Source organism: Cetorhinus maximus, chromosome 30 (genome assembly GCF_964194155.1).
Source record: "Cetorhinus maximus chromosome 30, sCetMax3.hap1.1, whole genome shotgun sequence".
Classification (NCBI taxonomy): domain Eukaryota; kingdom Metazoa; phylum Chordata; class Chondrichthyes; order Lamniformes; family Cetorhinidae; genus Cetorhinus; species Cetorhinus maximus.
Genome location: NC_135908.1, coordinates 16,649,453 through 16,674,048, shown reverse-complemented (window position 1 = coordinate 16,674,048; position 24,596 = coordinate 16,649,453). Strand labels below are relative to the sequence as shown.

The following is a 24,596-nucleotide window of genomic DNA, read 5'->3' as shown; positions in this document are numbered from 1 at the left end:
CCCTGTCTCTTTCTTTCCCCCTCTCCCCTGTCTCTCGCTCCCTCTCTCTCTTGCTCTCCCTCCCTCTCTCTCTCGCTCTCCTTCCCTCTCTCTCCCTCTCTCTTTCCCTCTCTCTCTCCCTCCCTCTCTCTCTCGCTCTCCCTCCCTCTCTCTCTCGCTCTCCCTCCCTCTCTCTCTTGCTCTCCCTCCCTCTCTCTCTTGCTCTCCCTCCCTCTCTCTCTCTCCCTCCCTCCCTCTCTCGATCTCCCTCTCTCTTGCTCTCCCTCCCTCTCTCTCTCGCTCTCCCTCCCTCTCTCTCTCGCTCTCCCTCCCTCTCTCTCTCGCTCTCCCTCCCTCTCTCTCTCGCTCTCCCTCCCTCTCTCTCGCTCTCCCTCCCTCTCTCTCGCTCTCCCTCCCTCTCTCTCTCTCCCTCTCTCTCTCGCTCTCCCTCCCTCTCCCTCGCTCTCCCTCCCTCTCCCTCCCTCCCTCTCTCTCGCTCTCCCTCTCTCTCGCTCTCCCTTCCTCTCTCTCGCTCTCCCTCCCTCTCTCTCGCTCTCCCTCCCTCTCTCTCGCTCTTCCGTCTCTCACTCTCTCTCTTGCTCTGTCTCTCTCGCTCTCCCCTGTCTCTCTCTCTCTCCCCTGTCTCTCTCTCTCTCTCTCTCCCCTGTCTCTCTCTCTCCCGTCTCTTGCTCTCTCGCTCTCCCCCGTCTCTCGCTCTCTCTCTTGCTCTCCCCTGTCTCTCGCTCTCTCTCTCTTGCTCTCCCCTGTCTCTCGCTCTCTCTCTCTTGCTCTCCCCGTTTCTCGCTCTCTTGTCTCTCGCTCTCCCTCCGTCTCTCGCTCTCCCTCCGTCTCTCGCTCTCCCTCCGTCTCTCGCTCTCCCTCCGTCTCTCGCTCTCCCTCCGTCTCTCGCTCTCCCTCCGTCTCTCGCTCTCCCTCCGTCTCTCGCTCTCCCTCCGTCTCTCGCTCTCCCTCCCTCTCTCGCTCTCCCTCCCTCTCTCTCACTCTCCTTCCCTCTCTCGCTCTCCCTCACTCTCTCTTGCTCTCCTTCCCTCTCTTGCTCTCCCTCACTCTCTCCCTCCCTCTCCCTCGCTCCCTCTCGCTCTCTTTCGCTCTCCCTGTCTCTCGCTCTCCCTCCCTGTCTCTCGCTCTCCCTCCCTGTCTCTCGCTCTCCCTCGCTCTCCCTCCCTGTCTCTCGCTCTCCCTCACTCTCTCTCACTCTCTCCCTCCCTCTCCCTCCCTTGCTCTCTCTCGCTCTCCCTCCCTCTCCCTCCTCCTTCTCCCTCTCCCTCCCTCCCTCTCCCTCCCTCGCTCTCCCTCCCTGTCCTTCGCGCTCTCTCTCGCTCTCCCTCCCTGTCCCTCGCCCTCTCTCGCTCTCCCTCCCTGTCCCTCGCCCTCTCTCACTCTCCCTCCCTGTCCCTCACCCTCTCTAGCTCTCCCTCCCTGTCTCTCGCTCTCCCTCCCTGTCTCTCACCCTCTCTCGCTCTCCCTCCCTGTCTCTCGCTCTCCCTCCCTGTCTCTCGCTCTCCCTCCCTGTCTCTCGCTCTCCCTCCCTGTCTCTCGCTCTCCCTCCCTGTCTCTCGCTCTCCCTCCCTGTCTCTCGCTCTCCCTCCCTGTCTCTCGCTCTCCCTCCCCTGTCTCTCGCTCTCCCTCCCTGTCTCTCGCTCTCCCTCCCTGTCTCTCGCTCTCCCTCCCTGTCTCTCGCTCTCCCTCCCTGTCTCTCGCTCTCCCTCCCTGTCTCTCGCTCTCCCTCCCTGTCTCTCGCTCTCCCTCCCTGTCTCTCGCTCTCCCTCCCTGTCTCTCGCTCTCCCTCCCTGTCTCTCGCTCTTCCTCCCTGTCTCTCGCTCTTTCCTTTTCCTCCCCTCTCGCTCTCTACCTACCTATCTTTTAGCCATTTGTTTCTGTCCCCTTTTGATGATTAGGTCAGTCAGTCCTGTCCCCTCTTGTTTCCTGCAGCTCTGTACACACCATCCTTTGTGCAACACCCTCCCCCATGCATTTCTTCTTCAACCTCCAGTCTTTAAAAATCCAAGTTTGACATCAACTAATCAGTGCTTATTAATTTAGCTCCTCAGCTTTTTGTTCTGAAATATATACGTTGAGATATTAATATTGGGAAGTACAACAGCTTATGCTGACCAAATATTATGCATGTTCTGCATTATTATGCATGTTGGCTCTGGTCATTAATGTCAATGCTGCCGCGCTTCAAGGAGAGCTTCAGAGTGTCTTTGAAGCATTTTCTCCTCTGGAATGCTGACCATTTGAGAGTTGGGAAAACAAGACGTTGGTGGGGACGTAGTTTCCCATTTGTCGAAGTTGATTTCTCAGGAATTTTGCCTGAATGCTTGTGGAGCTGGTTTCGAAAAGGACACTAGTGTTTGCTCGATGGTCCCCCCCCCCCATTGATTCTGGAGAATGCAGTGCAGGCATTGCCGATGGAATTTCTCTAACCCTCTTACGTGTCACTGATACCCAATCCCAGTCTCACTGCAGTACAGGAGTGTAGTGACGACATCAGCTCTGTACACTAGGACTTCTGTTGACTTGTGGAGGCCTTTCTTTTCAAACACTCGCTGTTCTACTTTGTAGAAGGCTGAGCTGCAGCAGCTGGTCTGGTGTTGGATCTCTTCGTCAATGGTGGTCTTTTGAGGGGTGACTGCCAAGGAATGGGAAATGCTCAACATATTCCAGGCTCCCTCCTTTAACATATATGGGAGGTGAATGTTTCGCTGATCAGGTGTGGGGTTGATAACAGGAGTTTTGTTTTGGCAACATTCGAGGGCAGGCCAAGTTTCTTTGTATGCAGAATTGAAGAGATTCTCTTGAAGAGATTGCCGGGCAAAGTAATTCTCTGTGTATTTAAGGTGTTTGCTATATTTCCTCAGCTCTGGATATTCTGCTTTTAGGCCCAAGCCCTCGTTATACCAGTCCACCTAGCTGGAACAGTGTGGGTGGGGGTGTTAAATGGTAGCCAGGCGGAAATCAATGAGTTCCTACTGCTACCTAACCCCACCCCCGCGTGGCCTTATGGATATTTGGAAACGTGGAGGTCCATTCATCACAAGCAGAAACCTTGTCAGTATTGAAATAGTGATGTCCAATGATGTCATTTGGACCTCAACATAATTTGTGACGAGATGTTTGAAACATACAGAGCAGAATTTTACACTCGGCGTGTGCCCAACATGCCCGAGCGTAATATGATGCGCGATGTCCTGCGTCCTGACGTCATGGTGCACTTGCGCGATATTTCGTTCGACGGGCGCGCACCAGAGTCGGCTGTGCGCCCACCGATAATTGTGAGGCCTATTATGGCCATTAACAAGCTAATTAAAATCGAATTAGCACTGCCAGGCGAAAAGGCCAAGCATTTACATTTTTTAGGAAACTTCATCCACAAGCGGGATGAGGTTTCCTAAAGCAAGTAGATATTAACTAAAAAGTTTATTTTTGAATTAAAAATATGTCCCAGCTCATGTGACAGTCATGTGACATGAGGGGACATGTTTAAAAAAAAAAAAATTATTGTCTCTAATAATTTTTTTTAAAAAGCCCCCCCAATCTCCCCGAGGCAGCTCCGTGCCTCAGGGAGATTGAAGCGCTCTTTCACGAGCTGCGTACCAGGCCCTTTTCCCCCTCCTCCCCCCGCCCGCACAGGTAGCGGGTGCTGCCGCTCACGATCCACACAGGGCGGACCTTAATTGGCCCGGCCGCGTGAAATCGCAGAGCAAATCGCGGGCGGCGGGCAGCTTCCTGACCGCCCCCGCCGAGCCCGCCCATTCTGACCACACTCTCCAATCTCTTGGGACAGTGGTGTAGTGGTGTAGTCACTGGACTAGCAATCCAAAGGCTCAGGTTTATACTCTGGGGACACAGATTCAAATCCCACCATGGGAGCTGGTAGAACTTAAACTCAATGAATAATTTCAGTTAATTAAAAACAAAAAGGATCTAGAGTTGAAAGCTAGTCTCAATAACAGTGACCATGAAACTATCAATTGTAGTAAAATCCCATCTGGTTCACTAATGTCCTTTAGGGAAGGAAATCTGCCGTCCTTACCTGGTCTGGCCTACATGTGACTCCAGACCCACATCAATATGGTTGGCTCTTACCTGCCCTCTGAAATGGCCTAGCAAGTCACTCAGTTCAAGGGCATTTATGGATGGGCAACAAATGCTGGCCCTGCCAGCGACTCCCACATCCAACAAAAGAATTTTTAAAAGTTTCCAGTGAAAGCTGTGTCATGCCAGAAGCAGCCCAGGTAAGTATATTCCTTTTGAAAGGTTTTCTGTGGCTTTCCCATCCAGGACTAAGTCCCCTGGTGGGGGCGAGTCGGGGAGTGTTTCCTGCTGTGGAGGCCGACAGGAAATCTTGTGGTATCTTGCAGTCCCGGTGTCATATCTGGATGCCATTTTTAAAAAGGCATCTGGAGACAACTGACCCACCATTGAAGAAAGCTGGACCTCCTGAAGAAAGAAAATGGACCTTCAGGAACACTCTGGAGCTGGAAGATGGACCTCCTCGAAAACACTGAGGCTGGACGATCCACCCCATAACATTGGGTGGGGGGCAGCATCTGTGTGTTTCAGGGTCCAGGGTTGCTGGAGGCCTCCATTGCGAACTCCGGAGGCAGCCCCCAGCCTTCTGCAGCTAAGTGCCAATACGCACACACCACGTTGGTCCAGACATGTTCTGGACCGGTGTGATTTCCCACTGGTGTCGTGGACAATCGGGCGTGAGGGGGGTGGGGGGAGGGTGTGATTCCGGCTGGGCCTTCAACTGCATCCCATTAGCGGGATGCAAATCAGTTTCACGCCGGCCTCTGTTGGGAATTGTGACCTGCCATGGCGGGAAATAGCGGAAGATCCTGCTGTCATTTCACACCAGCGGGATGCAGACCTTTGTACCTCCCACCGCATTCTCTCCACCACCCCCGCCCGCTGGCCATCGTGCCCACTGATGGGGGAAATGGGAGAATTCTGTCCAAGGAAACCTGCAGGTTGATGCCTTGACCACCCCTCCCCTGTACTATTTATCTTGTCTGGGGTCTGTTTCCATGGATACCCATTCATGCCTAGCAGTAATTTACTGCTCGCTCCAGTCAGACTTGGGGATACCACCTCCTCTGATTTTGTGCGAGGTGAGTTAGATAAATCTCAGACCTCGCTCTCTGAGGGGTCGCATGAACTGCCAACCACTTTGACCCTCACTTCACCCCTGAAGACAAATTAGGGCTTAGGCGTACGTTTAAAATTCTACCCAATCCCAGTGTCACATTACCCTCCACCTATCTTACTTCATTTTTCTATCTCCTAGACAAAATAGCCCCAGCCTGTTCAAACTTTTCTGATAGCTTTCTGGGCCTATGGAATTGCCAGAAAGCTGGAGTTAGGTTTCGGGCCCTAATTAAATTATTGGCTATTTTATTAGTAGATTTCAAACTGTGCCAATCAGACATCAGAATGGTTTCAATCTCTGGCAGCTATCAAAGAATGTCAGCATAAATATAAGTACGTTGTACTTTGGCAAATATACATTGTTTAAATCATCAACAATTTGAAGTCAGCTTGTTAATGAACAACAAACATCTCCTAACATTGTGACCTTGACTTGATTGATTAACTCAGACTTTCTCTGAAGCCTTAAATCCCGAAATATGCTCAGGCTTTCCTCAATATATTCAGTTCAGCTCAGTTTCTGAAATTGATCCTGTGGTCCAACATGGAAATTGTTGTCCCCCCCAAAAAAAAAATCACATTGTTGATGGTCCACTAGAGGCTGTTTTATTCAAAGTCTTGGTGTGTAATTTCTAAAAAAAATGTTCTAGGATAACTTATTTTAACCTCTTGTGTGCTGATTATATCTTTTTTCTAAGTATTTATCATTTGGTATCTTGCTGTGTTTTTCTGATACTGTGTCTTATCTCACTTGTAAATAAATCCAATTGCTACTTTTAACCTGAATGCAATGGTGTGACTGTGATAGCAACTTCTGGAGTCGACAGACAATCCAACATGATCTATGGTGTGAGATACAGCAGTTAAGGTGTTACACAAGGACACAGCTTTGGTACCTAGAAGTCTTGTCCTGCTTATGAAAGCCACCTTCTCATTAAACATGCTGGAATAAAGTACTGACCATAATGCTCCAGTTGAGAAAAGTCGACAATTTGGATATAGTATATACTTATACTGAGTAGAACAAAGCATTCACATCCAGTTTCTGGGAAGTGGAAGGGGAAAGGCTGGGTCACATATCTGTTCACCACATTGTCCTTTTGCCTCTTTCACTATGATTTATAACCAGCCAACATATTGGGATGACTTGTTTGCTGATTGTGATTTTTGAGTTTGAGCTATCTCAGCCCAGCCGCTGGTGGATGGGGATCATAGAACAAAACTGCCCTTAATTGAGTAATTACTTGTTGCAACACTGCAAGGGTGATCAGTGAGGGAAACAGAAACTAGAGGAACTTTACTTCTGACTTTCAGATTGCCTGATTATAGCCTCAGGATGGGAAAAGTGGAAATATTTCTGTTTCCCACAAACTGAACACAAAATCCCATCAGAAACGTGACAGAAACAGATGTTGATTCCTATTCCCAGCAATCGGAGTAGTGCGGTGCTGCTGAGTATTTACTGACTTCAGTTGATAAGGTATCAGATTAGTCATATATCGCTAGAAATATTGTGAAAAATTATAGCACCCAACAGAAGTAACTTCCACAGAAATTAATGGAGGAATTTTTTGTTGGGGGGAAATGATACAGGTAAAGATAGCTTGTTGTCTAGCCTAATGCAGTTTGAAAATTATTTGGAATCTTATTGCCTGATACAACGTCTCCTTATTCAGTGTAAGAAGTGATAGTGGATCTTGCTTGATGCTATTCAGTGATCAGGAGGAGACATTTTGTCATAACAAGGCCCACTAGGCACAGTACTAGCAGTGTCAAAGACATTCCTCTCTCTCTTTCACCCAACTCGGGTCAGTCTCCAAGCTCCCCATCCTCATACCACCCCCGCCACCCACCCCCCACAAAAGCAGATATTACTCTATTACTCTGTGTCTCCCCGGCCAACCTTTCTACCTGTGTGATTTTTTTTTCTCTCTGCTCCTATTGTGCCTCTGGCCCTCCATCTAAATGATACAATGCTAAAGTAAACAAATTGAAGGCCTGAATATATTGGCAAAATAACATTAAGCTAAAAGGACATGTTGTTAGCACATAAAAGAAAATCCCAATTTGAAGCAAGGGAGAGACATCCCATGAATTATGAATCGCCGTGCATTGCTGGGTGATTAGCGTTGCTACACCATCAGTCTGCCTTTGAGTTTCAAGAAATTGCTGGATTTGCATTGTAAATATGGATCAAATTTGCCACAAAGTTAGGCCTGGTATTTCATAGTGTAAGGAGCCTTTCAATGTAAAGTTTTTAAATTCCTTGCCTTTTTCTCCCTTGTCATTTGAATTTTTCTTTTTCTTCTCTTTACTCTCTTTCTCTCTCTATATAATCGGCCTCTGTTTCACCATATTTTCTTCTCCTTCTTCATTCATCTGTTTCTTTCTCAATCCTATTGGGTCGAATAGTTGATGAATGTTGACCGAGTTCCTAGAAGCCCCTTCGTCATGCCGTTACCAGCTCGTGCGTCCAGCGATTTGTGGCACCAAATTAAGTGGAGCTAAAGGGTGAGGCAGAAAAAAATCCAACTTCACAGTGCCCACTGTAACATGTCCCACTCCAGTAAATTCTGGGCCAATGTCGGGAGTTCATGTCCACACTTTTATCCGTTTATTTTACTTATTTTTCAGCAAATAGGAACTTTGAAATGGGCTTGGCATGAATGAGTTGCTGAGTTGCGTTTGCACAGAGGAAGGGGATATGGGTATGAATGAGGTAAATCCAGGCTTGAGTGTTGAAAGCTGCCCTGCTCACTGCACCTGCCCTGTGTTTGTGATATTTGTAAGCAGACTGGTGGTTGAGCGGTGTCCTATCTTTTATGCCATATTGGTTCAAAGTCCTGTCAATAAAGGGCGTCAGACCAAAGAAATCCCAGGAAAATTAGCACAACGTTCACCGCAGGCGCAAAACGCATGGATCGACTTTATTTGGGGTGCTTTTTAATTGGAAAAGGTGGAGAAACTTGAGATCACGGATTTCTTGTGATCTAGTTCATCTTTTGTGAATAAAGTGTGACAGTTTGTGAAAACTTATTATAAATGCACAACACGTAACTGAGAAAAATCATTCAAAAATTTCAAATTTGCCTTTAATCCTAACAATTGGATTTTTTAAAAAAATCTTTACTCAAGGTTCTGTTCAGTGAAGTAAATAACTAGAATGTGAACAGTGAGTCATAAATAGACTTTAACACTTGGTTTTTAAAAACTATTTTTAATGGGCTCATCCATTGGCTCAGTGGACAGCTGAATCACATGGGCCTGAATCTTCTGGTCGACATGCGGGGGCAGGCCCCGCTCGCCGACGCGTAAAATGACACATGGTGACGTAGGGCGTGCGTCCCAACATCACCGCGCGCCATTCCGATCTTCAGTTCGGTGGGCCGCACCAGAGTCAGCTGTGCGCCCGCTGAACTGTCAAAGGCCTATTAAGGCCATTTAAAAACTAATTAAAAGAATTAACGGAGCTCCCTGTCCAACCTTAAGCCAGGCGGCCTTGACATTTATCACGAAACCTCATCCATGGGCGGGATGAGGTTTCATGAAGGGTTTATAAATCAAATAAATTTTTTAATTAAAATTCATTGACATGCCCCAGCTCAGGTGACACTGTCACATGAGGGGACATGTCTGTAAATTTTCTTTTTCTTTATTTGAACTTTTTGTAATGCAGTTAAACTCTGAGACAGCTCCGTGTCTCAGGGAGATTTCTGCGCCCTTTCGCGTGCATGCCCGAAAGAGCGCAGGCCCCGACTCAGCCTCCTCCCCCCACCACCTGCAGAGCAAGTGCTCAGCGCTTCCGGGTGCGTGTCATGCTGGGTGGGCCTTAATTGGCGCGCCCACATAAAATGGCGGCGTGCAGACAATCGCAGGAGGCAATCGACTGTGCACCCGCTCCTGCTCAGCACCCCCTTGATATAATTTATAAAAACTGGTAATATCTCAGGTTCAAACGCTAGTTCACTGTTGAGTTAGTTGCTAACAGGTGAGGCTGTTATTGTTGGGTTGGGAAGGGATAAATAAAAACCTCAAGGGTTGCAGTTTCAGGCATTAGGGATCCTTGTTGAAAAGTGTGGGTACCTGTGGTGGACAGAATTATAGGAACGTTGGCCAGGATTTCGCGGTCCGACACCACAGTGAGTTTATCCACAGCGAATGCGGTGAGCCATTCAAATCCCGGTTGACTTCAGCGGGACGGGCCAGAAAATCCTGCCTGATAGAAAATTTCCAGGACAGAAGGAGGCCATTTGGCCCATCATCTCTATACTGGCTGATAAAGACCTATCCGGCCTAATTCCATTTTCCAGCTCTTGGTCCGTGGCCTCGTAGGTTACGGCACTTCAAGTGCACATCCAATGCTGAGATTTTCTGGGCCCACCCCGCTGCGGGCTTACAACATTGCCACCCGAAGTCAACAGGCCGTGGGCTGGTCCATCAAATTTTCCATCCCGCCTGCGATGATTCCCGCCACGGGTGGGACCGGAAAGTCCTGGCCCGAGTGCTTTTCATTTAAATGCGATGAAGGTTTCTGCCTCTACCACCCTTTCAGGCAATGAGTTCCAGACCCCCATCATCTCCTGAGAGAAATGATTTCTCCTCAACTCTCCTCGAATCCTTCTGTCAACTACTTTAAATTGATACCCCGGTTATTGACCTCTCTGCTAAGGGTAGTAGTTCTTCTCTATCTAGATCCCTCATAATTTTATACATCTCAATCAAACCTCCCTTCAGCCTGCTCTGTTCCAAAGAAAACAATCCCAATCTTTCATCTGAAGCTAAAATTCTCCATTCCTGGAATTATCCTGGTAAATCTCCTCTGTACCCTCTCTAGTGCGATCACATCCTTCCTGTAATGAGGTGGCCAGAACCGTACGCAGGACACCAGCCATTTCGTAACTAGTGTTTTATACAGTTCTAGCAGAACCTCTTTTCTCTTATATGCTACGCTCCAGGCAGGAAATGAAAGTACCCCATCTTGGCTGAGTTGCTCCCTGGCCCCCAGAATCACAAGCGGATAACGGTCACTCGGATCCAAACCCCATAGTGACATGAGACTGCCCTTTCAGGAAAGGAGTGCAGTGGGGAGAGAGCAGTATAAAAACAGGGCAAGTTCTCATATACTTCATGGGCCGAAATCCCCTCCCTTCGGTTGGGGGGTGGTGGGGTGCGGAGGGAGAGGGCAGGCGTGAACCTGATCGGCGCCCCCGATCGGGTTCGCGCCGCCATTTTACGCGGGCAGGCCAATTAAGGCCCGCCCAATGTGACGTGCACCCAGAAGCGCTGAGCACTCCCTGTGTGGGCAGGATTCCCTGAGTCGGGGCCTGCTCTCTTTCGTGCAGAAATCTCCCTGAGGCACGGAGCTGCCTCAGGGAGATTAAATTTGGACTGTAAGTTTTTATTAAAGTCAGAAAAATATTATTTAGACATGTCCCCTCGTGACAGCGTCATATGAGCTGGGACGTGTTTATCAAATGTTTGAAAATTCTTTATTTAATTAATAAACCCTTCATGAAACCTCATCCCGCCCGTGGATGAGGTTCCATGAGAAATGCGAGGGCCACCTGGGCTCTTCGTCTGCCCTCCCCGCCAACCTTAAGGTTGGACAGGCAGCTCAAATTATTGTTTTAATTGATATTTAAATGGCCTTAATAGGCCTTTGACAGTTTGGCGGGCACACAGTCGAGTCGGCTGTGCGCCTGCCGAACTGAAAATCTAAATGACGCGCAGTGACATCAGGACACCCGCCTGACATCACCCTGCGTCATTTTACGCTTCAGCGAGCTATCCCCGCTCCCACTCGCTGACCTGAAAATTCTTCCCCATGTCAATGTACGGAGATGTGTGAAGTATACCAAAGGAACAGAAATACAATGAACGTGATCTGCAGAAAATGTCTAATGGGGATATTGGTGCACTTTAGAGTTTGGATTTATTCAGAGTGGGGATAAAAATGCAGACAGGTTCTGTGGGGGTGAAATTGGTCTTTGCGCTGGTGCGAAATGGACACAAGTGAATCAGCTGCTCATTTAACACTGGCTGAAGTCACTAGAAAGGGGAACCAAAGAAGGTATAAAACAGGCTGTCGGTTTGCCATCATCCAATTCACACTAACAACAAAGACTTATTTCACCCCACGTACCTACTGCTTATGGAGCGGGAACAGTGGAGAGCAGTATTGTGGCTTCTCATTCGTTTGGAGTGAGACCTACTTGCTTTTGGTTTAAAATTGTGATCTGTTTTGTCTTAACTGGCTCTTAAACATGAACATATCCCCTTGAGTCTACAAGCGTTTATTTATATGTCTCACTACTGACATTTCCCCAGTGTTGATGGCTTTGTTCACCAGGAACTTTGGGTGATATCATTGGGCCTGTGACAGGAGCGAAGCAGAATGACAATTTTCAGTTAAAGTCCCTTTTAGTTTAAAGCACTCGTACTTTAAGCTCAGAATCAGTAAGACTAGCAAACTCCTTTCTGATACTAAACCAAAAAGTGTCCTCAGAAGCAACCGTGTGGCGTAGATGCTGCCAGTGCCACTCTTTCCGTGAGGAGGCACTGTGGCTGCCATTGACAACTGAACTGAGCCTACCTTCTTGGATCTGGCTTGCAGAGACAGCAATGTCCTTTCCCACATGCTGCAGTTTTCCACACCATATAAGACTGGCACACGCTGGTTGTACTTTTACCTGCTGTGATTTTTTTTCTCTTAGGATGTGGGTGTCGCTGGCAAGGCCAACATTTTTTTTCCATCCCTAATTGCCCCTGAACTGAGTGGCTTGCTAGGCTATTTCAGAGGGCAGTTAAGAATCAACCACGTTAATGTGGGTCTGGAGTCCAGACCAAGTAAGGTTGGCAGAATTCCTTTCATAAAGGGCATTAACAAACCAGATGGGTTTGTACAACAATCAGTGATAGTTGTCATGGTCACCAATACTGAGACTAGCTTTATATTCGAGATTTATTATTGAATTCAAATTCCACTAGCTTGCGTAGTGCGATGACCATTCAGCCCCTTGAGCCTGCTCTGTGCATGAAAACCATTAAGGTGGTGTGCCTCTTATCTCTTTCCCAACTCTTTTGGTGTCTTTTCCTCCTTTGAGCACCTCTGCCTCTTCTCTTCCCTTTCTTCCTTTCGAATCGTCCTTGAAGCCAGCCTCTGAACAAGACTCTGGTTACCAATCGGGTAGCAACAACTTCTTGGATTCTATAATCAATAGCCCAATCCAATAATCAATCCAATTTGTTTCTGATTACAGCTCTGTGAAAGCATCTTGGGACGATTTTTCTCTATGTTAACGATGTTATATAAATGCAAATCATTGTAGAAACGTGACAGAGAGGGGGCCTGACAGAAGAATATAAGATAATAAACAGTGTAGAAGGAGGGTTCAGTCAGGGGCAAAGTGTCACCACCTCTGAGCTGAGTTTGAGCCGGTCAATATTAATCCCCACGGGGAATAAAATCTGTCAGGATGTAAAACTAGCATTCCACTCAAGTGAGCAGTGGGTTAGCTTAAAATTATTCTCCTTTTGTTTGGATGTTTCTCTTGGGTCTATCCAACCAAAATTGAACACAGGATCCAGGAGGAGGCCTGATCAGAACACTTCATGGTTTGGATATGACATCCGCTCACATTTACTTCCAAATTTAACAGAGTGGTTCAGCGTTCTGTTCAGGAAAATTTACTGAAAACATTGGTCCCGTTAATGGTTCCACACGATCACAGATTGAAGCAAGTTCAGAATTGGTCTTTCGTTTTAAAAAATGTTTCTTTTGAGGGTAGACAGTGTGTAAGACTCACACATGAAAACTAAACTTTTGTGTGCCACATGCTTATATCACCACTTCTGAGCAGGTTAACTTGTAGAAAAATAAACACACAAGGAAACAAGGGCGCTCAGTGTCAAGTCCACTCCTTCTGACTGCTCGGCCCGCCAACTTTCCCAAAACAATTCCACCCACTTACCAGAGCCAAAACAGTCAAATAATCCACAGGATCGGCAGGTCAGAAAGAAAGAAATAAAAAGGGGGCTGAGCCAATCAAGAATGGATTTTACCCCAATGGTGAACTCAATGATTCATAGAAAAGAAACAGGTTAAACAATCAGTTCCCATGGCGACATACGAACATACGAAGAGGAGCAGGAGTAGGCCATTCGGCCTCTCGAGCCTGCTCCGCCATTCAATAAGATCATGGCTGATCTGTGTGTTTGTGTTTTGAATTCCACATTCCCATCTACCTCCGATAACCTTTGATTCCCTTGCCTAACAAGAATCTATCTCTCTGCCTTAAAAATATTCAATGACCCCGCCTCCTCTGCTTTCTGAGGCAGAGAATTGCAAAGTCGCACAACCCTCTGAGAAAAAAATTCTCATTTCTTGTCCTAAAAGGGTGACCTTTAACTTTAAAACCGTGCCCCCTAGTTCTGGTCTCACCCACAAGAGGAAACGCCCTTTCCACACCCACCTTGTCAAGGCCGTTCAGGATCTTATATATTTCAATCAAGTCACCTCACTCTTCGAAACTCCAGGTGGGAACAAGCCAGGCCTGTCCAACCTTTCCTCATAAGAAACCTGCTCATTCCAGGTATCAATCTAGTAAACCTCCTCTGAACTGCCTCCAATGCATTTACATCCTTCCGTAAATACTGCGCACAGTATTCGAGATGTAGTCGCGCCAATGCCCTGCATGACTGACTCTTCTCTACCTGTCCTTCAGATCTCTTCTATCATCATCCTTGTTGGAATGGGTTAGGCATGCTGCTGTTGCCCCAATCTTTGGTTTTCCTCCCGTCCCTACAGCTTCAACTCAGCTCCTTCATTTCATTTTCCTCCTGGATTTTCCTTTCACCATCCCCATGGTTCTCTGTGCTTCACTACTCTTGGTCCTTTGGGTGTTTCACTCCTCCTGCTGCTGCGCTGGATTCGCTGCCAACACAGGAGACCACTGTGGGCCTCCACTAAACCTCTGGATCAGCTTCCACTGACTAATGTCTGACGCTCCAACTCTCTGCCTCCACTGCACAACCTCTAGGAACACGTCCACTAAGTTATAAAAGGTGAGAGCCGATCATGTAGCCATCGCTAGAATTTTTCCAGCCACATGGTGGTGGGTTTCAGTGCATGGGAGGAGTTAAATCCCCTGAAATTTAAGTGGGGTCAGGTTCCCGATGTCATTTCATCCTTTTGCGGCTTTCCCTGAGGCGGGCTGCATAGGGAAACCCATTTGGGTCTGGCGGGACAACAATTGGGGTCATTTAAAAGGCAGTTAAAAGCCTTTTTTATCCCTGGATTCCTACTTTCCCATTGGCAGCGGGTCACATGCTGCGCCTCACCAGGATAATCTCACTTTATTCCCTGTGAGACCTCCCTGTAACATTGAGACAAAATAGTCTGCACTTGCTTTCGCCTGTGAGGAGGAAGTGCAATGTGCTCTAGCTCAGCAGACACAAGGGGCAGCATCTCCAGCCACTGCTGCTGCCTTCTGCACACCCACCTGGAACTCCATGGGGCTGAGGGGTTAGATGCGGGCCTGTACCTCAAAGGAGGCGATACCCTCAGCACAGGGTCTATAGGCCGAGGCAGCTTCCTCGACATGTCCAAACAGCCAGGCTCTGGATCTCCTAACAGGCAGTTGCAGCCTCTTGGAAGCAGACCTCCTCCAGAGAGGAGCTGGTGGGTCAAGGTAACCACAAGGTGACCATTTGCATCCACTCCTTCTAGGGATCTGCTGGTGACGTCTGTAGGGCCTTGTAATCTGCCGATCACAACTGAATCATCCAGGTCCTTGTTTGTGTGGGCTTCCAACAATATCAGAGGCAGATGAAACCAGTCAAACCCAGAGAGCTTTGCTTCCTTCACAGAATGTTCACATATTCAGGGGTGCAACCAATCGAGGCGCTGTCAGAGGTATTTGTTAATCAGAAGAGCTTCCACTCCCTTAGTATGCAGCTGGTATAGCAGAAGGATAACAAGTGTCCAAGATTCTCTCATCCCTCAACAGTCAAGGGTGCAAAGGTGTTCTCTCCACCCGACAACCTCAGTAGTTAGCCTCTGGGGGACAAGGGTTACCGACTCGAGCCTGGCTGATAACCCCAGTGAGGAACCTGACCACAGAGGCACAGGAGAGGTACAATAAGAGGTATATAATCGCCAGGGGCTGATAGTAGAGAAAGCCACTCACAGCTGCCAGTTTAAAGCCCCCTCTGCCCTCTCACTCTCATTTGTCATGTCAGCCTAAAAGCAGTGAAGAAATAAAGTCTACTGAAGGCCACAGGCAGCCACCTTCAGCAGCGGACTCTGCTGCTACATGCAGCAATGAGAGCCTTGTTTGCAGACCTTTTCATCTGGCCTGTACTGTAGGAGATTAATCACACCGAGGCATCATTAATACGTAGAAACCCCATTTATTACTTGTGTACAAGGGAGATAATACAATGAGAGCTACTGTACCATCTCGTAGCAGAATACACGCAGACCTGTTAAAAGCATTTTCACAGCCAATCAGTAAATTTTGCACAAACCTATCCGCTTATTTGCATAAGTTAACTGACCAATCCATATAGTAGTAAATTTACGTTCCCAGCACAACAGACGTTGCGCTTACGCAAATGCTTATCATGATCCCGATTACATTGGCCTGAGAAAGAACAAAATGGAATGTCTCAGGGCCCATCCTACAACTGTGGTCAGACAAGATGGTATTGTTCTCAAGGTTGCAGTATTTTTCTTTTAGGCCTAGGCATATAATACAACTTCTCCATTAACCCTTTTAGCTGTAAATGGGTTCCTATGGTTGCCTAGGCCACCACAGTACCACCTCCTCATACCTGGCGTAAATCAATCCCAATTTTTTTCCTGTGTGCTGACTGAAAAATGGAGTGGGCAACGATAAATTGCAGTCAATAGCTTGTTAATTGTCTTTTTTTAAATGGTGGGCAGGCTCCTGATTGCAGCACTCACTCACCTTCTGTATTATCAGAGACTGTGGCGGGATGACATTGGATTGCTGACCCGACTAAACCATGCTGTGTTTTATGCAAGTGCAGAGGATCTCTCGCACCGATAAAGAATTTAAAACTTGTATTTGCTGAAAAAAGAGACATGTGGAAGCTTTTCATCTTGCACTCATCAGGACACTTCGCAAGAATACCAATATAAGGGGAAAACAACAATTCATACCATATGTGAGGAGAGTGCTGATTGGTTGGCAAGTGGCGTTGCCATGGAGAATGCATCAGTGAACAGTGCACAGTTAACTGCCAAGCATTGTTTGAAATTTAAACCAGGCAGCTTGACCCTGATTGGTCAAGGCCTTGCCCTGAGGAATGAGTCAGTGAATGGCGCTCTTATTTTGTTTAGCTGAAACAGGCGCAGTGTACGTGCATGTTCTTTCTGTCTGCAAAGAACAGGGCCCTGTGTATTAATATATGTAGCTTCCAGTACACGTAAATGTTGTTTTTCCCCTTATATTGGTATTCTTGCGTTGTGTCCTGATGAGTGCAAGACGAAAAGCTTTGACATGTCTCTTTTTCAGCAAGTCCTGTACTACCAAATGACTAATTTAAAACTTCTTGAGTTACTTTGAACTTTCAGAGATGTTTCACGAATCCAGTGCAGAAAATGTAATTCTATATTCAGGGAGCCTTTTGGATGCTGCATAGTGAACATGTTATTAACATTTGTTTCAATATCTGGATTGTCTAGCCATTGCTCTTAAAAATGATTGATCATTTATTTTCTTTCAGCCATTGAATAAATGCCAAGCGCTTGTCAGAAGGGAATCTATTGTTAATTTGGAAAATTTCAGGAGGTTATACATCAGGAGAAAATGGAAAGTAGGTGAAATCGAACCTCCAGTATGGTATTAAAATAATTGTTTCTGTTGTTTCGTCTTCAGCAGCCTCTCAGAACCTCCTCTGTAACTAATAAATCTCCCATTTCCTTTCAGCTGACGTTTAGGATTGTATCATTTTGCAATCAGTTGACCCGTGCCTTTCTTAAGAAAGATTATCTGAAGAAAGATGAAGCTTCAGTAAGTAGAGCTGTACTAATGGATTTTATCCACAACGTTGGCTTCCTGACCTTTTAAGTACCAACCTCGGAGGTTATGGCCAGGATTTTACGCCCATCTCCCCCCCCCCCACCGCGGCGTGTCTTCCCCCCCCCCTCCCCCCCCTGGCAGATGCGGTGAGCCATCTAAATCTCCATTCGGTTCGGCGGGACAGGTAATATCCCACTGGGCGGGGCAGGCCCTAAAATCCTGGCCCACAAGTTACATTTCCCTCTTATTTCCCTTTAAGGAAGGTTTAATAACCCTAACAGAAATTCTTAAAATGGTGGGTGAGTGATTTTGCTGCTGCTGATTTCATACAATCCAATGTGAATGTATCTGCTCCCTTCACAGCGGCTTGTATTGAAGCTCGGTTTCTCTGTTGTCCCGGTAGCCCGGCTCCACACCTGTTTATTCGAATATCACAGCCAGATTACCTCTTAAACAAAGTCACGCATGTGCAATTGCCCCATCCGGACTTCAGCATGTCCTCGTGGGAATGAAGATCATTGTTCTTTTTCTCCAATCCCTCTACAGATTTGCTTCACCCTGTCTCTATGATGTCCTCCAGTCTTATAACCCACACCTACTTTGTCTTGTCCAGTAACTTGTTTTCCCGGTCCTCACAGCAGCAAATCCATGGTCCTTCTGATGTTGCCAATTTAGTGATAAACAAGCAGCAAATGTATTGTGGGCCCATGCTACACTAGGATCAACAGTGAGATGATCTCAACTCATTCATGTCAGCAGTCAGACAAAGGAGAGTCTTCTACATTATTCAAGGCTGGATTTGAAATAGAAATGGAAAATGCTGGGAAAACTCAGCTGGTCTGGCAGCATTTGTGGAGAGGGAAACCGAGTTAATGTTTCAAGTCCAATACGACTTCTTCGGAACACTGGTTCTAGTGTGAGGACCAGTAACTATCCCTGTATTCATTCTGTTTCCAGCACCTCTCCCTGTCCCCATATAAAAATGAATTGATATTTCTAATCATGTGGGGTAAAAAAATTACCTTTTTTTCCCCCCTTCCAGTGGGAAATGGCTCAAGGGTAGCACTCTCACCTCAGTCAGAAGGTTGTAGGTTCAAGCCCCACTTCAGAGATCTAGCCTGACACTCCCAGTATGGAGGGAGTGCTGCACTGTTGAAGGTGCACTCTTTCAGATGAGACATTAAATTGAAGCTCTGCAAAGATCCTTTGCCACTATTTTGAAGAACATAAGAGATTCTCCCCTATGTCCTCCCAATATTTATCCTGCAGCCAACATCCTTAAAAACAGATTTTCCTGTGGTTATCACATTGCTGTTTATGGGGTCTTGCTGTGCAATTAAAAGTCAGCACCACATTTCCTACATTACGACAGTAACTACACTTGTACCTAATTGGCTCAAAAATGTTCTTGGATGCCTTGAGATTGTGGAAAGGCACTAAATAAATACAAGTCCTTTCTTTCTCTTTTCAGAGACAGTATGACAGCGACAGTGAAGATGTGAATTTCAAAAGAAGAGCATCCAGGCCAAGGAGGCGCAGCAGCACATCGTAAAGTCACGTCTGATAGGTTACACTAAAGAGGGGTAAACCCAAGGGCAGGTTGATCGCCGTACTGTTAGAATGAACCTGCATCAGAGGTGCTTCCCCACCCCCCTGCCCCAATGTTGGGCATGTTAAATAGACAAATGCCACTTTGAACACATGCACAGATTGGATGATTGATGGGTAGGCCTGTGCTACCAACAATAATGTTTTCACTGATAACGGCACTTTGGAAGGCAATATATTTTTGCAGCTCAATGTATGTTTTTTTCTGTTTTAGACCTGAATTTGTTGATTAAGGTTTAAGAATCCAGTCTTTCTCAAATACAACTCTTGTGATTGTTCCAACACATTGCACGTCAGGAACAGTGAGATACAGTTCCTTAACCACATGATGGGCTCTCCATTTCGGGCCTGCCACTGTGGGCACTTTGAGTGGAGGACAGACACTTAGCCACAGGGGAATAGGGCAGGGGAGGAAAGAGAAAAGAATTAAGGATTTAGATTTAGCACCATTCCATTAAAATTAAACACCCTGCCTTGCTTGTAGAGACATTCCACTTGTCCTAGGGTAATCCTAGCATAGGATTGTAATAATGTTTACATATTTTCTCTTGAATGGGGAACAGTGCTGAATCACAGCACCATCAGAATGTTCAACGAGCAGTCTGGGAGTGGGCATCAGCAACTCAGAGCCGCAACTTGGAGAAAGGAGCATTGGTGAATGAGGGGCCAAGCATAGAGATACCTGAGCCACGTTGAACGTTAACTGGTTTCTGCTAACATTTTTAAGTAACCATTACTTTAGATAGCTTTAGACTTTAACCATTATTTTAATGCAAAATTGATGAAATGAGCAACTTAATATGCTACAGCATAATGCTTCTTGCATGAGATACGAAATGATTCTCTGTCCTATATATATGGAATATAAACAAAGAAGCCATTACTTGTGTGTATATAACCTCAAAGGAATTTTAAAGAATAGCACATGCGAAATGTTTAAAACAAGCCCTAAGTCATAGCCAGTTTGGAGACTGTGAGAGATTGATGGGTCAGTTCTCTGAAAACCTAGACAAAGTTATTGCACCTTTTAATAGAGTCACTCTTACTGATAACTATACATGCAGAAACAGTAAGCTGGCTGCTCATCCAGATAATCAATTACTGTAATACCTTTCAAAATGTTAGTGCCTGATGCCTGGAATTAACTAGCTTGAACTGTCAGTTTTCGTTTACAGGAGCAGGGTTAATATATACCTTCACCCCCAACACGCGAATCGTTTTGGTGACTTACCTATGCAAAATGCATTTTAGTGTTACAGTGCCATAAATAGACTTTATGTAACTGTCTGTCAGCAAAAGCCACAGGGTTAATCAGTTTTCAGACACCCCAGTACCTGAATGTGAAATGATCAGCGAATGAAATGCGGAGTTTGTAAAGGTTGGAGTTGTGCGGGATTAGGATGGCATCATTGTTTTGGATGTGCTGAAGCTTTTGGAGAGCAGATGTGAGAAAGAGCCAACTGTTAAGGTGAGAATGTCGAGCCTTGAAGTGATGGAGATCATGGACAGTGCTGGTAATGGAGTGGATGTGAGAGAGGAAACTGAGCTCAAGGTCAAGCAGTTCACTGAGGTTTTGTGCTTCCTGATTTGGCTTCAGAAGGCAAACAGGAAGGAGGGCGGACTTCAGTCTAGAAGCTTGGAGATATTAATGGAAGTTCAAGTAAAGGAAACCTCATTCACCCCTTTGCTTGGAGAGCTGGAGGCAGTACAGTCATATTCTTAGTCTCCTCTCTAACCTGAGCAGCCCAGAAATTAGTCAAAGTCCGGAACTGTTGTCATGATAGAAACATGCAGCATCTGGAGTAGAAAAGCTGGGTGAAGATGTTCATCTTTACATTGTTTAATCTGCCTAGCAGCAAGTAGGGTCAGGTCAACATAAATGCTGAGGAGTGAATGCTGGAATACCGAAAGAGAGTTTGTTTTGTAGATATGTACAATTCATTTTCACACATGCAAACGTTGAACTCCTTGTCTTTGCTTCTGAATTCATTGATTCGAAAAAATGTTGGAGAGAAAACAGGTGGGGTTGATGACATATTGAAAGGTCCCATCTGCATAGAAGTCCAGGTTGGCAGCATTGCCCCTGACCTCTTCTATAGCTTGACAAATGAATTGGCAACGGAATAAAGTAAATTTACAGTCTAAGGTCAAGTAAAAAGATCAGGGCCACCTGGTGGTGTGTTGTTCTCTCCTTACATCTCCCCCTCTCCCTTTTCATGTTAACCTGAAATACTAGTAAAAACTGCTCCAAAACAACCCAGATTATAGGCCTAATGAGATGTCGGAATGAGTTAGACTGAAACGTCTTAACATTCAAGTGCTGGTAATTAAGATTAGGTAGGTGGGTCAAGTGTTTCTTACGTGTTGGTGCAGACTCGATGGGCTGAAGGGCCTCTTCTGCACTGTGATTCTGTGAAAGGCTGTGGAATGTTGACTTTTCATAACTTAAGCTGGAGCTGTGCCAACAATCTACTTCCATCACAATAGGATGTTCTCAAAAGTACAGTTTGCAGCAGTGGGAATCTCAAAATTATTGAAGGGGTTGAGAGTGCAGAAGATTTGAGATTTATTAACTTAAGTTTGGAGTTTGCTGACATTTTGGAATTTGCTGTTTTCTGCCTTTCAAAGGAAAAAATAATTAATCCCAAAGGGTTATATGTTATTAGTATGGAAAAGATCATTGTAAAGGCTTCAGTCCAACTTTGCGGAGCCCAGTGCCAGGGTTGCAGGAGCTGAAATGCCTTAGAATGTGACCCTGACACTGAGATAGGACTTGTTGAACCCCTCAGTGTTGGACCTGTTGGAATTTGTGGGCTAGGAGTGAGAGAGCAGTAAGGAACATGTCCAACTCTGGTTGGACATGTTCTTGGAGGTTTCGTTCCACCTCCAACTGCCTCACCCCATTGCCAATGCTTTTGTACCTAATAATCAAAAGTGGATACTTTTAAAAAAAAAAAGTTTAATATCCCATTTTCAGATGTGGAACAATGTACCCCCACCACCCCCCCCTCCAATCCTAACGATGTTCTCCTCCATTCAGGAGAGGGAGCTGATCTTTTTAAAATAATGTAAACTCATGTTTGTTTAGGGTCATCTGTTAAAGTCGGACTGTTTTTCAAGGTCTGGACTGTGCTGGATGGGCCCACATCCACTTGTGCAGATTTCATCAGCCATGCTGTCTTCCACAGGTACACCTGTACAATTTTGCAAGTCCAGTGACAGGAATTTGTAGATAAAGCCAATTAATATGGTCCCAACAGGGAACAGCCTCTTTTCCAAAAAATAACTGCTGCAACCAGTCTTAAACGAAGCCAATATTTACATAAGACAACAGCCCCACATGCCCCAATATATACCTTCTCACAAAATCACATTTTTTTAAAAAATTGCGTTGTAAAAGCCTCTAATCTTCCTTAGGAGACCAATACTAAATAAACACAACTGAAACTGAAACTCTGAGACACCATTAGCTCATTTTAAAAATGTCCTACTTCATATTTATGTGAAACCAACAATGGGAGATGGCAAAATGAAACTACCTTCACCCAATCCTCCACTTGATCTGATTGTAAATTCCAGCACCACCAATATCTGGGAGGCTGGCTGCTTCTCGTGAAGCATGATTCAGGTGATACCTGGGGTGAAGCACCGACACCAGCTTAAAAACATAACAGTTGTCATGTAACTTGAATGGGAACCATGGACTGTGGGTGGGGTTGGCCATTCATGTTGTCACTGGAGTGGGACTCGATAGTTTACAATTAGAGGTAACTCAATAGGACAGCTACCGCAGCATTCCTAAAGCCACAATTCACCTTTGGTTCCCAAGCTAAAACAGAGAAGAGCGCATTATTAAGCATGACTCCAGGCAGATGTCCTAACTTCAAAACTGACAGCGATATCTGCAAATAGGCTTGCTTCATGGCTTGACAAACCCAATCTTCTAAAGATTTGGAAGCTTTGGCACTTCCTGTGGAAGTGAAAGAATCTATTCAACCTGTTAACGGGTAGCTCTGTTTCCAATTTGCTTCACTATAGATGACTGAATACTGATAAATTACATATTAATTTATGAATTTTGATGAGCAATTACTTTGAGACACAGGGTGTATACCTAATCTTACCATTGACAATGCCACTTTGTTATTATTACAACTTAAATAGAAATTATTCTTTGTAAATTTTGAAGGCTTCAGTATTTTAAAGTAGAATTAGATAATTGCATTACATCATACATTTTATTTGTCCTTGGGATGTGGACGTTGTTGGCATGAAGACTGGCATTTATTACCCTTCCCTAATTGCCCTTGAGAGATAGGCAGCTAATGTTGGCCTTGCCAGCGATGCGTTCATCCCATGAATGGATAACAAAAAATCCTTGTAATGGCACAAATCTCCCGTTCAGGGTCGGAACCTCTTTTTCCGGCCCTGAACGGACAAAAAAAATACACACTTACCCTCCTCGGATTTTTCTGGGCAGTCTTCCAGCGGAGGATCCTTCCAAATTGAGTTGGCACAGGAAACCCCAGAGGAGGCAGCAGAGAGAATCCGTGCAGGAACCAGGCCCCATTTTAACGGTACTAGATGCCGTATTCCATTAAGAGTTTAAATGTCCCAAAGCTAAGGAGAGAACGTGTACAGGGGTAGGGTAGGTAAGGTAAGTGGGAAAGGGGGTAGGGTGGTGAGGTTGGGTCAGGGCGAGTCAGGGGCTAGTCAGGTCACGGGGGAGTTGGGGGGTTTGGGGGCTGGTCAGGTCATGCGTTAGTCAGGCTGGGTCAGGGGAAATCGGGTCGTAGGAGTCAGCAGGTGGGAGCTAGTTGGGTGGGGTCAGTAAGGGAGCTGGGGTGTAGTGGAGTGGTCGGGGGTAGAATTGGAGGGTTGGGGGGTAGACGAGGGGAGAGTCGGTGAGTGGGAACATCAGTGTGAATGATTGGGAGTCAGTTGTATTGTTTCCCAGGAGTTATACTAGGTTATTTCAGTCTGACATTTCCTGGAGAGCTATCTGGGTAAATAAGTTGGAACTGTCCAAAGTCTCTCACTCTAACTCAGGGTTGGACACTTTCTTGGAGTGCCATGGGGAGCAGGGGAATTGCCCATCGGAAGTTCAGACTTCCGGGGCATTTCCCACAGAGGCATTGTGTTGGGACTTCTGAGGGATCCTGTAGCACACCTTGGGGAATATGTCTGGCCTTCAACTACCCAAAGACCAGAAAACCTGGGCCAATGTATTTTGATTTAACATACAAATTTTAATCTTGTGTATACTTGGGTTGCGCTGTTGCAATGTTACGTGGGGTCCTCGAAGATTAAATGGCTTTTATTTTTAACCCTTACCAGTAATCGTGACTGTGTTAGGCTACGGAGGAGATTAAGTGTTCCCAGTGGAGAGCGCAGGTCAAGAAATAGTGAGATCTTTAGCGATTGGAATGCAAGATCTTGGGAACACCTCTAGTATCTTGGAAGTGTTTTCATGACAACTCCAGAATGTGTCGAGAAGGCTTATTTGCGTCCTGCACCAACCCACTTAAAAATTACATTACAGGAACTTTCCGCGAGGTCAGCCCAGAATCTCTATAATGCTGTATTGCCAAGATTTTACTTTTTGATAATTTATTCATGTCATACTTCAAATCACTTTTGTAACTTTTGTAAATTATATTGTGCAGCTTCTGTCGTCTGAAGCAGCTGCCTGGGTTCCTGGGCTTGCTGCACTTGATTCAGGAGCAACAACAGGGGCACCAGAATTTTACAGTCCCGCCAAACTCAGTGGGCTTTTGAATGGCT

General features: G+C 46.0%; 1 protein-coding gene across 1 annotated transcript in view; it reads left to right on the top strand.

Annotated features, from left to right (window-relative positions):
- dapk2b (death-associated protein kinase 2b) overlaps positions 1 to 19,268 on the top strand; it is a 155,065-nt gene extending 135,797 nt beyond the window's left edge. Inside the window, exons 10-12 of the mRNA XM_078532519.1 lie at positions 16,909 to 16,998; positions 17,112 to 17,195; positions 18,676 to 19,268. Of these exons, the coding sequence (XP_078388645.1) occupies positions 16,909 to 16,998; positions 17,112 to 17,195; positions 18,676 to 18,756 (255 nt within the window). The 3' untranslated portion in view covers positions 18,757 to 19,268. The remainder of the gene's footprint in view (positions 1 to 16,908; positions 16,999 to 17,111; positions 17,196 to 18,675) is intronic.
- The last annotated feature ends 5,328 nt before the right edge of the window (positions 19,269 to 24,596 follow it).